We start from the raw sequence: 13,263 nt of genomic DNA, 5'->3' as shown, positions 1-13,263 counted from the left end.
GAGGCATATAGTGTATTAACAGACTCGATTGTGCTGCCCTTCTACTATCTAGAAAGAAAGGGAAAAGCTATCCTATATATACACAAAGGAGGGGTGGGCCCAGGCATCCAAGGTAGCCAGTAAGAAAGCTCCCCGTAATGCTCGCTTTGCCACATATATAATACGTCAGCAGCCCCACTATATCCAGCCTTTCCAACCACCCTAACCACCGCACTAGTAACTAGTCACCACACTAGTAACTAGCCACCACGCTAGTAACTACCCACCACACTAGTGGACTAGCCACCACACTAGTAGGCCGCCACCACACTAGTAGGCCCACCACGCTAATTTAGCAATACCACACCTTTTTAGCAAGGCCTACCTTACTTGATATACAGTAAATAATCCACTGAAAATCCTTAAGGTAAAAGGCAAAGGCCTAAGGTAATACTACCATAAGTCCAAGAGGCGGTATAAGGACTAGAAGGTCAGTAAGCCAGTAGGGCATTAGGCCAGCAGCCTAGTAGGCTACTATAGGATTTTAACAACTTCAAACGGGTTTTAGGCTATAGAAGTATACCTACTAGATAAACATAAAATAGCATTTTCCTGCCCTAATAGTATATATATTTATAATAATATACCACAAAGTTTAATGGGGTTACCTACGATATATGCCCGATTTAGAGATACGGTATTTAGATACCTTTTCTTTTAGGATAGAATAGAATCGGAATTAATTCTAAGCTATATAAAGGACATCTAAATATCATTCTCTATCTATATAGATAACCACTATATCGTATTAGAGACTTAGGAAGACTACTTTAATTTCTTATAAAAGAGATATTTTCTAAGAGTAGCTTAGGCACTAATCGGCTTAAGTAGGAAAAAGACTACTTTCTTTATATTAAAGGTAGATTATATTGGGTTTTCTATTAAAGATAGTAGGATATAATTAGCAAAGAAATATAGAGAAAGATTCATTCGAATAGCGGAATACTTTAATAAAAATCCACTAAAGACCTAAAATAAGGTTCTAACCCTTATATATTTAACTCTATTTTTATGCAAATTTATTCTAGGAAGGTTAGATCTAGTTTAAATAATTAAATTAGCATTCTTTTATACTAATTATAAGATAATAAAAATAGGTAGATAATCTATATAAGAAGAGGAAATACTTCGAGATCAACTAGTCTAAATAATTAAAGCAAGTTTAGTACTTTTAGCTATCTATCGTAGTATTTAGGTAAATACTACTTTTAGTGCCTAGCTAGGAACCTAATTCTACCTCGCAATAGACGCCTTAGATACTAGTATAGGGGGTATTTTATTTCAGTTAGAAGATACTAAACTTAGAATACTAATAGATAATTTAAATTAGATAAAGGTTAGAATTATTATATAGCTATTATATAAGTTAGGAAATGCCGAGAAATATTATATTATACTAGAAAAAGAGATATTAGCTATTATAGTAGGACTAAAAGAAGTTAAATAGCTAATAGAAGGATCCCTATACCTAATTAAGGTCTATATAGACCATAAGGGGATTATAGATTCTATAGTAAACTTAGGAGAAACTCATAAGAAAGTTATAAGATAGATTAACTTACTATAAGAATCTAATATCGAATATATTTATCGGCTGAATATAACGAAAATTATAAAAATTGCAGATAGAATATCTAGACTACTAGATATATTAAGATTAGAACCTATAGAATTAAAATAGAGAATAAGAATAGAAGTTAAATTAAGACTAACGAAACTAATAGTAAATATCGTAATAGAATCTAAATTAGTATTATTAGAAGGAGGAATATTAGATCGAAATACCGTTAAAAAATTATCTATTAAGCTTCGCTTATAGCTTAAGTCAGCCTAATATAGAGAGATACTTACAGCAATAATATACGGCTATAATACTATTACCCTAGACCGAAAAAGACTTATATAAAGATATTCGCTAAAGTACTAACTTATCAATCAAAGGTTATATTAGCTAAAAATAGATAAATCTTTAGCTAAATATATTTTAGAAGGTAGGGTATTAATTAAACTATAAGCCTTTTATAATACAAAGGGATACTTTAGTCTAGTAATTATATTGCAGGCTATTCGAGGGAAATTCTATTAGCCTTTAAGAACTAGGGACATTAAGATATATTATTAGTTATATTTAGTATATTAATAAATAGGACCTAGGATCGTAAGAGCTAATCTAAAATCTATTATAGTTTTAGAACTATAGGAGATAGTTGCGATAGACTATCTAGGCCCTATTATACTAAAAACGAAAGAGGGAGAAATATATATTCTAATAGTAGTAGATTATACTATTAGATTTCTTTTAATGCAGACTTATATTAAGGCAATAGGAATTACAGTAATAGAAGCTTAGGGAAAATACTAGGGATTAATATTCGGATGGCCAAAAAGGATCTATTATAATAATAGATCCTATTTTAAAAATTAATTTTTTTAAGCTATAGGAGAAAAGCATAGAATATAGGTAACTTTCGGACTAATTTTATACCTGGCTTCTATAGGATTAGCCGAAAGAAATATGCGACTTATAAAGAACTAATTAATAAAGTAGGCTATAAAAAGGAATAGAATATTATTAGAATCGTAAAACCAGGCTATCCCTTCTATTATAGTAATACTAAATAATCGATATATAACTATAATTAGAATATCTTTAGCTATATTAATATTCGGTTTCGAACTATTTTCCTAGTATAATAGCGTAACTAAATAGGATTAGGATAAGGCTGATGAGCTAGAGATAACCAATAATAAGTTCATTCAAAATATAAATTTATTAATAATCGACTAAAGAGAAGAGAGATAAAAAAAGGTGCGAGACTAAAGAATATCCCTTCTATCTAACGAAATCAATAAAATTCTATATAACTTTAAAGTTAGCAATAGAGTTTAAGAGAAAATAGATAAAGAAAGTAAGTAGAAAGGAAAATTTTATAAAACTTAAGGAAACCTATTGAGAGTCGTTAAAGTTCTATTATTAGTTACTTATATAATAGAGCCGATTTAGGGAAAAATAAAGAGAAAGATATATATAGATAATTTAAAAGGTATTATCGACCGGCCGGAATATTTATAATCTCTACAACTAAATATATAGGATCTGGTAGAATAGTCGGATAAAAGAGAGGCTAAAAATTTAGAAGAATAATATAGAAAATTAAAAGTTATAGCTAAGGATAGCTATAATAGCTTTCCTTATTTTATCTTCACCTTTATAAGATAGGGCAAATAATACCTATATATTATATATCTGCCTTTTTTTCCCTTTCTTTCTTTTTCTTTTTTTTATATTTCCTTAATACGACTTTCGGTCCTAATAGCAATAGTTTCTTTTTTTTATTTTCCTCTCCTAGTATTAGCAGTTCTTCTTTTTATATTTCTTCACTATAAAATTCAGACCTTATAATAGCAGTATAACGTACCTTTGCTTCTTATAATAATAGTATAGCATTTTTTTTTTTACCTTAAAGATAAATCTAGAAATATTTAAGGGTAATACTATATTTACTAAAATAGGAAAGGTTCCTTCTTCGAATAAAGACTATATCAAGTAAATAGGAGAAAAAGCTATAACTAACGATACTACTATACCTAATAATACCGCCATTAAAGGTATGTAGGAAAATATAAAGGAAGTAAGAAATCACTCCCCTAGAAGGCTATATACCGAATTTGCATATCATTTTCGAGAACAACTTAAGCATCTCCCCCTACTATTAAGAAAAATTAAAGTATAGTAAGTATTCAATATAATATTATTCGCTCTATCGTCAAAAATCCCTATAAAGAATAAATTAATTATAGGGATAAAATCACTAAATAGGATATATAACCCGGATATAATAATTCGGTCTGCTATTATAAAGATTCTATAGAAGGAAGATATCCTCATTTGATATAATAAATAGGATAAAGCGAATACCATCGAATATTATGCAAAAGTGCTAGAAAAGATCTATTATTATAGAGTAGACTTATTTGATTTACCGCAAGAACCGAAGGAGACTATAATAGTACAGTCTAAGAAAAGAAAAACGAATAAAGTAATAGAAGAAGGCGCAAATATTGCGAAAAGAATAAGATATACGAATAATAAGGAAGATAATATAATTAGAGCAGCTATTATTATTGCAGAGGCAATAAAAATAGGGCTCGAAAAGATTGCTGATATATTAAGGGAGTGAATTTATTATCGACAATAGTTTTTATTTTTTGCTTGTATTTACTAGAAGGAATATTATTCTTTTGTGTTAGTAGTATTGTGGGCAACACTATAAAAGAAAGGGGGGATCCTGTTGAAGGGATAAATAGTGGGGGGTTTTAGATTAGATTAGCTCGAAAAGCAACCCTCCTACATAACACATTTTGGCCCCATGGTCAGTGGAAAGAATTCAGTGCACACCGATGTCGCCACGGGGGCGCTGGCGGGAGCCTCGCCCATCTTTGCATCGTCTTGGAGGGAACAACCAGAATGCGAGCTGGCGCGTGCCGCAGTCCTCGCCGTGTACCGGCATCGTCTACGGCTCAGCGGACGCTGCCCCTGATGCTGGGCGTGCCGGCGGACACGGAGCGAGCTTGAATTCTCTGCGCATCGAGGCCCAACGGGTCGACGGTTGGAATTGAAGTCTGGGTCAACTGTCATCAGTGATGATGGAAATACCTTCCCTAGGTACGGAAGTACTCCGTACCTGCCTACGTGTAGCGATAAGCGCACAAACTGTGCGGGATACGGAGTAGCGCATTTCGTATCAGCAGCCTTGACTCTTTGAATACTTGCAAAAGCGATCCAGTTGAGAGACTGGACAACGGTGCTGTTCAAACAAGTTTAAAAATAGTTTTGCTGTATTTATAGGGGGCGAAATCCCGTAGTCTCTCCGTGGGGAGACACCCCCTCCCCTTGCAGCACAGTGCACAGTGCGGCAGGAGAGGGGGAGAGGGAGGGGGGGGATCGAAAAACCCTTCACCTTCACAAGTGAAGGCAATCTGGTGGTGTGAACGCGGCAGGGCCTCGTGCGGGCCAAGACGGCAAGGCACCAAGGATATAAACTGAATTACGGAGCCCGACTATTGAAGCGATAGCCTCCCGAAGGGGACCTGGTCGGGTCACTGGCGTCTGGTGGGAGGCGGCGGGTTGTGCTCCTTTGCTGCCCGTGAAAGAGCAGCTTCTTTCATTCATCCACACCCTTTGTCTTGGTCGTCTTCTGTCCTTTTCGTCTTCGTCTTTTTCGTCTTCTTCTTCGTCGTCTTCGTCTTCGTCGTCGTCGTCGTCTTCGTCGTCGTCGTCGTCTTCGTCGTCGTCGTCGTCTTCGTCGTCGTCGTCGTCGTCTTCTTCTCCCCTCGAGCAACAGAAAACAACCACCGTAAAGCCGAGTACCAAAGTCAACCCACCCCTACCGGAGATCTCGTAGCCTTGTGAAGATTTCTGTGATGAATGGATGGATATGGGCTTGGCAGAGCTATTGTGCGGTCAATTGGCTTGACCAAGTCAAACACAAATCCGCCCACGACCCTCTGTGGCGGCGCCCAGGCTGCTCTGCAGGGTCCACATGCACCAGATTGGCTGTTCCCACACGCCCCCAGATGCCCGCCCAGGTGCCCGCCCAGGTGCCCGCCCAGGCGCTCTCGCCTCTGAAGCCACCTCCAAAGACCCCTTTGTCCAGGCTCCTGTCGCACCAGGCAGCCCGTGACGTGCCACCACCATCCATCGATCCTCCTTGGCACGAAGTCGTCTGGAGTCGTCGAATCCGACCCCCAACAACGGCAACCGGATTGTTCGTGCCTGCCAGGCAGCATTGGACAAAGCCAGCTCGGCCGATGGCTCTTCAGGTGAGCTGTGCTTCATGTGCATACATGGATGATGGCACTGCGCTAAGCAACCGCCGCAGGGCGATTAATTACCGATGTGGAATCACCGCGACTTAATTTCCGGGGCCTCCTTTTGTGTTCCGACTCGGTCCCATGTGCCCAGTGCTTCAGCTTCCGTGGGCCAAGGGGGGTGGGAGCAACGACGAGGGCGCAACCAAATCTACACCCACTGTACGTCCGTAGCATGGTTATCGAGACACGCTCGCTCGCTTTCTTGGGGAGATGGGGGGATGGGGGTGGGGGATAAGTTGGCCCGGGACATGCCTCCCTTGTCCAAGGAATCTTGGGGGAGAGGGAGGAAGGAGGACAAAGTCTTGTTGGGAGGATCGAGGACCACCATTCTCATCCAAGGACTTGTCATGCCAACCCCCCTCCCTCCTCTCGGTTGGATTCGGCAATGCAAAACGACGCAGCATTCTGGGGAGCAGACGACAGGATTTTCTCACAAGCTTCAAGCCATTGGACCATGTATGTAGATGGCAATCCAGCTGGGCCTGAACAAGCAGGAGGGCGGATGACAGGATTTCTCTGCACCACCTTGCATGCAGAGTATCATTCCCATTATCCAGGCTCCATGCCGTCCATGCCGTCCATGCCATCCATGCCATCCATGCCCTCCTTGCGGACCAGGCAGCACCGAGTGCGTAGGACCGTTTCATGCATCGCAACCTGCTCGTCGCGGTTTAACCCATCTCTCCGCGCGAAACAAAAAAACCACCAGCCCCCGGCCTGGCAGGCTGGGAGTCAGGTTGGTACTGTACGCAGTGCATGCGTGCCAAAACCCGCGCCGTTGCCCGATGCTCTCTTTGCATGCCAAGCAAAGCAAAGCAAAGCAAGCTGCTGCCAGCTTGGGGCACAAAACCCCATCGTCACCAACCACCCAAGGCCAAGGCCAAGGCGGCACCGGGCTTACTCATTGCATCGCTTGCGCATCCGTTGTCGCAAGCATTGGCATTGCATGTCCGCGGCGCAATGGGAGCCTCTTTGCCGGTTGACGGCTGGCTTCATTGCCGGGCGTCGTCGGCGGCTGTGCGTCAGGCGTCTGCGGCTGCGGCAGCTGCGTCTGCGTCTGCAACTGCGTCTGCGTCTGCAACTGCGTCTGCGTCTGCAACTGCGTCTGCGTCTGCAACTGCGTCTGCGTCTGCGTCGTCTGTTTGCCGAGTAACGAAACGGATTTACAATATTGACTTTTTTTGACTCCCAGGTCTGCCAACTCCGCGCCGCTGTTGCTTGCGACTCTGGGCATGTCCGTGCCAGTCCGTGCCAGCTTTCGCAGCGAGCACTGTATGCCTGCGTGCCCGTGCGCGCTGCTCGGAGTCAGTGGCGGGCTAACTGCGGGCCAACTATCCGTCTGGTACCTCCGTGCTCCGTACACCACCAGGTGGTTGTGGTTACATGTAGGCAGGTACCGGGTAAGACCACAGACCCAAGCCGTGCCGCCTGGTGGTGCATGTGGGATTCATTTGTCCAGCCTCGCCTGCGCTGCTTCAGTGGCCCGTCAATGGTTGTCGACGACTGGTGTCAACTGCTCTTCTTGTGCACGCCTAGCCCGCCGGGCCTGGCCTGGCCTGGCCTGACGGCGCCCCACCGGCACTCCCACGCTCCGCCCACTTCCAGACCCCGGCGTGCCAGGCCCCAGCGCGCCAGGCCCCACCAGGGGCTCCCAGGTACGACCAGGAAAAAGAACGCCACTGCCTCCCTTTTCCAACGGCCATGGCGCTAAAACCCCCCCCCCCCCGCCCCCCCCCACACCACACCGCTCCCACCAACCCGCCTGCATGGCCTGGCTTGCCAAGTGCCATCGACCCTAGTGCCTTGCTCCAAGTCTCGGGCTTCCCCTGTCGCCCACCCACTTGGATGCCTGGGGCAAGTAATAATTTGATGCCTTGTCCTCCGTCCTCGCAATCTAGGCTTGCCTGGCCCTCCCACACCACGCCCCAGTGGCAGCCAGCGCCCCCCAGAAACTGACCTGACTGACTGACTACCTACGGAGTGCAACCATTACAACGTGCCAGATCCATCCCACACAGCTGCTGCCGAGCACAAAGTACCAGCAGACAAGTACCAGACAGTACAGTAGGTAGCCACAGCCTTTCCATCCCACCCCCTTCCTTGCTCGTCGTGTCGTGTCGTGTCTGTCTGGTCCTTGTCGGCTCTCCATTCTCCGCCCACCCAGTTCTCTGTCCTCCCCCCCATGTCGCTCTCTTCCCCTTTTTTATACCTCTGCTAGTCCTTCCCCGTTGATTCCGTCTCCTCTCGCGGTTCAGGCGACGGCGTCCCTCTGCGATAACTCGACAAAAATCACTGCGCTTGCACCGCGCGTTCAATCCTTTAAACCCACCTGCTCGAGATTCTGTCGGTGTCCGCGAGACACAGGGCGACAAATGCACGTTGAAGACTGACCGCTGCCTTCGACCCTCTCCCAACCAGCCCTCCAGTCTCACGACAGCAAATTGAAAAAAAAAAAACCCCCCCCCCCAAAAAAAGAAAAAAAAAACAATCCGCTCGGGGACGTGTCTGACCATCTCGATTGTTTTTCGAATGTTGAGACGAATTTAATGCCGTCTTGTCGCTCTTTTACCACCACCGATTCAACAGTCCCATCGTTTTAATTATATTTTAAGCATCATTTTTGCTCCATCGATCAAGCGTATAATTGCATTGCTCTGAGAAAATTAATTGTGAGTAAGGCGTCTCAGAATACATTCGACATTCTTTTCCAACACTCGTCTGTCAATCGGGAACTCTTCAAGGAACTACACGTTGTGGCTGGCTAGGCCATGTCGCTTGGCTGTTGGCAACCCGGTTGTCGTACCTGGGGCCAGTCTCAACCAGTTCAGCCAGCACATTCTCCCCTCGCATTGAAGAGACCGGATGCGAGCATCTCCAAAATTATCATGCCAGGGAAATAAAAAGGAAAAAGAGAGGAGAGGCAATGCTAACGCTCCAAGTAGCCCCTCGAACGACGTCGTCGTCGACTACACTCGCTCAATCTGATTCTGACAGTAGGCACATCCATCGCATTTCAATCCTCAGCACCTTTCATGCACTCTGCTCACACCCATTTCAGCCTATTCCGCTTCAAACAATCATCTCCAGCCAACATCAGTAGCCTCAGGAAATACTAGCTTTGCTCGCTCAAGTCGTCCGGGCCAACATGTATGTCAAAAAAGTGGCCTTGGTCTCGGCCTTGGCCGTGACCATGTCAGTTGCCGCGGCTGAACAACAACGACAACAACAACAACCGCGCATCTATTTCCCTCGCGCGATCAAGAAGGACTTTTACAACTCGTCTTCCGTTGCAACGTCCCAGTCGGCTTCATCCACAACCCCAGATGTCTCGGAAACCACACCATTGTCGACCACGCACAGTTCTGACGGGTCGCTTGGCGATCTGCTTTCCGACATCTTGGCAGGTTTGACATCCACGTCGACCGCCATCCCAACGGCTCCTTCTGGCTCCGGTGTACCCTCCGTTACCATTCTTCCAACTACGAGGGAGGAAACGCCGACGACGACGACACCAGAAGGTACAAGGACGACTGATTCGAGCGACACCGGAATCGTCATTGGTCCAACGGGTATCGTGAGCTCGAGCTCCAGTCAGCCCAGTCAGGCTACGGTTGAGCCCACCGCAATGCCAACTACGCAGGCAACCCTGCCTCCAGAGCCGGTTTCTCTGTCGGTTTCTCTGTCGGCTTCGGAGTCGGCTCCTCTGTCGGCTTCGGAGTCGGCTCCTCTGTCGGCTTCGGAGTCGGCTCCTCTGTCGGCTTCGCAGTCGGCTCCTCAGTCGACTTCCGAAACGGCTGATCCTCAGTCGACTTTCGAAACGGCTGATCCTCAGTCGACTGCTCAGTCGGCTGTTCAATCGACCTCTCAGCTGGCTCCTCAACCGACTTATCAACCGACTGCTCCCCAGTCGACTTCTCAGCTGGCTCCTCAATCGACTTCTCAGCTGGCTCCTCAATCGACTTCTCAGCTGGCTCCTCAATCGACTTCTCAGCTGGCTGCTCCTCAATCGACTTCCCAGCCGACTGCTCCTCAGTCGACTGCTCCAGATGCACAACCAGTCAACAACAGCACTGCGCCTGAACCTACTCGCTCTTCTGGTTCTGGCCTTTTGGACCCTGTTGGCACTCTCATTTCCAATCTGCTACCTGGTCCTTCCACAAGCCAACCGGAGCCTGTCTCGCAAAACTTGACCTCGCCTACGTCTGCCACTGTACCTTTGATATCCCGGCCTTCTTCAGCCCTGCCCACGTCTGCTACTGGGCCTCTGATATCCCTGCCTTCAATACTGCCCACCATACTGCCCACGTCTGCTACTGGACCTTTCATATCCCGGCCTTCTCCGACCCCGCCTCAAGCTACTACTGGAAACTTGACCTCGAGCGACTATTACCCTTCTCCGACCCCGCCTCAGTCTGCTCATGGATCATCATCTGGCATGGAGGCATCAAGCGGGTATCCGCCTTCTGCGACCTCGTTAGCCCTCACTGGGAGCTTGACAACGGCCGTCACTAGTGGGCAGCTGCTGCCAAATGCAACTTCAACGGATCTCCATGGTACCCCGGCGGCGTCTTCCGGCTCCATGGTGACTGGTTCAATGACAGGCGCGCCCGTTTCTGCAACGGACGTGCCTGTCGCCAACTCAACCGCGCACGCTGGCCATTCGACGTTGCCACCGACCAGCGAAACCGACCTGCCCGTCACCAACGGATCCATGACTCGTCCTCCAACCACAACGGGAACGTATCTCCCTTTGCCGTCGCTTCCCGGCGACAATTCGACCGCAATCGCAGTCCCGTCAACCGGCGCCAGCTCGAAGCCGACTGGAGCCACACCTTCTTCTGCCGCTGCCTCGGAGCCGACAGCAGCCGTTTCTGCTACTAGCGCGCCGACGAATCCGCCGGCAACCCAGACGCCGCCCCCAGGCTCTACGTCTGCGGCGGAGGGTGTTACCAGCATTCGCCCTACGGCTACGGTTTCAAACACGGACAACTGGCTGCCTACGACCATTGTCATCGAGCCAACTTCCTTCTCCTACTCAGCCCCGACGTCCACCTCGACCGCCACCACGTCTCAGGCTCTGCCAGCCACTATTCCCAAGATCATCTTGCCTGACGACCCGAACAAGCCTGTCCCAGATGGCACGGTGCCCATCCAGATCGCGTTCCGGTTCCCGTTGAACTACGTTTTCGTCTCCAACAACACCGTCGCGGCTGCTCAGATCTTCAAGTATCTCCCCGAAGCCCTCTCCGGGGCCAGCGGTCTCCCTGCGAACAAGCTGCAAATATCGAGCTTGATGCCGCTCAACACCCAAACCGCTTGGGGCTACATTACCACCTTGGCTCATCTGAACTACCCGGCCACTCTTGTAGACACGCTGCAAATGGATCTATGGTCACCAAACTCGGCTCTCTACAACAATCCCGACCCGATTGTTCGCAACTTGACCTCGGTCATCAACAACGGCATCGACATTCACGGCAACATCAATGGCGGCAGCTCTAACGGAGGAGGCGGCTCTGGTGCAGGCGGCAACGGCAACGGCAACGGCAACGGCAACGGCAACAGCAACGATGCCTTTGGCTCTGGAAACAGCGACCAGTCGTCGAAACAAAAAGCCACCACGGCAGGGATCGCGGTGGGCGCCTTGAGCATCAGTGTCATCTACGGCGCGGCCATGTTTGTTATCGCTCGACGTTATAAGCGCAAGCGACAAGGTCACCGCCGGACGAGCTCCGTTTCGGGCAGCCAAGGCTCATCCGAGATGCGGTACAATGGCAATGGAAGCCCTGCGCTCATGGGTGGTGCTCTCCTGAGCCGAGACGCTTCCAGCTATGGCGGTGTTGCCGGCGGCCGCGAGTCGCATGGCAGCGGAGGCCATTCAGCCCGCACCGCCAACATCTCTGCTCCTGTGGCGACGGAGAACTCCCTGGGCTGGAATTGATTGGCTGTGCAGATCAAATGGCTGACGCAACCGACAAATAACGCCACTTTTCTTTTTTTTCCTTCTATTTCTGAATACTCTTTTTTTTTCTTTTTTTTTTACAAACTTTATAAGCTTCGATACCCGTGTAGGAGCAGTCGGTGGGGGATTGTCACCTCGCATTGGTACCCGCCATACTCTTTGTTTCCTTGTCTTGGACACGGACAACTGAGGTTTAGGTGCACAAGACTTGTCGGTGAATACGCGTGACGCATTCACTATGAAGAAGATGATATGCGCCTGGGCTCCATCCTCGAGTGGCGCTGCTCACCGTTGGCATGGCCATGTCGTAGTGTGCATGCGTCTATGCTTGTATACATGTACGACTATCTGATAACGCATCATCTGCCTGTCAGTCAGCTGGGGGATTGTCTGCTTTAAACCAGGATTTTTTTTTTTTTGGATACAGTGGGGATTCTAGAGCCATGCTTGCGAATCAAGTCTTGGAGCTCTATTATTATCCCCATGACCCAGGTCCTTCTCCCTCCCCTTCTTTTTTTTTCCATTTCCCTTCTATATATAACTTTTTCTTTTTTCTGGAATAAAAAAAATTGAAAAAAAAAAAATTGAAAAAACCGCTACGTCCTTTGGGATCCCAATTTTTTTTATATCTTTTCCCCTTCTACTATAATATCTTTTTATCTTGGGCAGTAAGGAGAGGGGGTTTAGGGACGGCAGGACTTGATGCAGCAAGTGGTTTACTTTGTATGCATCGTCTGGTGCATATGGGTAGACGCCGGGTGGGGCTGGAGGCAATGGAGGGGGTGGACTGCCCAACAGCCCAACTTAGGTACCTAGAGGTACAATAGGTACAAAAGCTCGGCCGGCACGAAGTGGTGGGCACTGCATCATGGGACGCTTGGGTACGTGTACGCGTACGTATGCGGCGAGGCGGTTTTGCGGTAGTGGCCGTGGCCGTGGCCGTGGCGCGCGCTTTCTTGCGAGCCTGCCTGAGCACGACAATAGAGATGGAGTGAGCATGACTGATGCCAGGGGCATTTCCTCGCGATGCACCAGACGTTTTGTTGCGAGGCAATGCTTGGTGCTTTGCATTGGGGGGCGGATAATGGCGTTTTGGTGACTTTGGGAGGGAGGGAGCGTCCAGCAACGGCGTAACGTGCCCGTACCCCGTCGGTACCTGGAGGCTTGTACCTGGGGACTTGTACCTGGGGACTTGTACCTGGGGACTTGTACCTGGGGACTTGTACCTGGTGGTGGCGTGCCGGTCCACCTTTTGTACTTCAGTCCGCATCGGGTCTAGGTCAGGTCTGGGCTGGTTGTTTCAGTTATTCATCTGGCAGCCAGCCCCGCCCCGCTGGGCTGAAGGATGAAATGAAACGCCTCGTCCAGGCTGGCCCTCGTTGACTTCT

General features: G+C 47.6%; 3 protein-coding genes across 3 annotated transcripts; all 3 read left to right on the top strand.

Annotated features, from left to right (window-relative positions):
• Positions 1 to 5,463: 5,463 nt before the first annotated feature.
• Positions 5,464 to 5,958, top strand: UV8b_06708 (uncharacterized protein; the record flags this gene model as incomplete). Its single annotated transcript, XM_043144205.1, has 1 exon — positions 5,464 to 5,958. One exon carries the CDS (start codon positions 5,464 to 5,466, stop codon positions 5,956 to 5,958), a length of 495 nt encoding a protein of 164 aa, XP_043000140.1.
• A 1,800-nt stretch (positions 5,959 to 7,758) lies between these two features.
• Positions 7,759 to 8,513, top strand: UV8b_06707 (uncharacterized protein; the record flags this gene model as incomplete). Its single annotated transcript, XM_043144204.1, has 4 exons — positions 7,759 to 7,771; positions 7,917 to 7,977; positions 8,169 to 8,338; positions 8,389 to 8,513. The coding sequence occupies 4 exons, from the start codon at positions 7,759 to 7,761 to the stop codon at positions 8,511 to 8,513; spliced, it is 369 nt and encodes a 122-aa protein (XP_043000139.1).
• A 323-nt stretch (positions 8,514 to 8,836) lies between these two features.
• Positions 8,837 to 11,854, top strand: UV8b_06706 (uncharacterized protein; the record flags this gene model as incomplete). Its single annotated transcript, XM_043144203.1, has 3 exons — positions 8,837 to 8,906; positions 8,972 to 9,060; positions 9,176 to 11,854. 3 exons carry the CDS (start codon positions 8,837 to 8,839, stop codon positions 11,852 to 11,854), a joined length of 2,838 nt encoding a protein of 945 aa, XP_043000138.1.
• Between the last annotated feature and the right edge of the window lie 1,409 nt (positions 11,855 to 13,263).

The sequence above is a fragment of the Ustilaginoidea virens genome, chromosome 5, assembly GCF_000687475.1.
Source record: "Ustilaginoidea virens chromosome 5, complete sequence".
NCBI classification, from domain to species: domain Eukaryota; kingdom Fungi; phylum Ascomycota; class Sordariomycetes; order Hypocreales; family Clavicipitaceae; genus Ustilaginoidea; species Ustilaginoidea virens.
The sequence above is the reverse complement of the archived record's forward strand: the minus strand, read 5'-3'. Positions and strand labels throughout refer to the sequence as shown.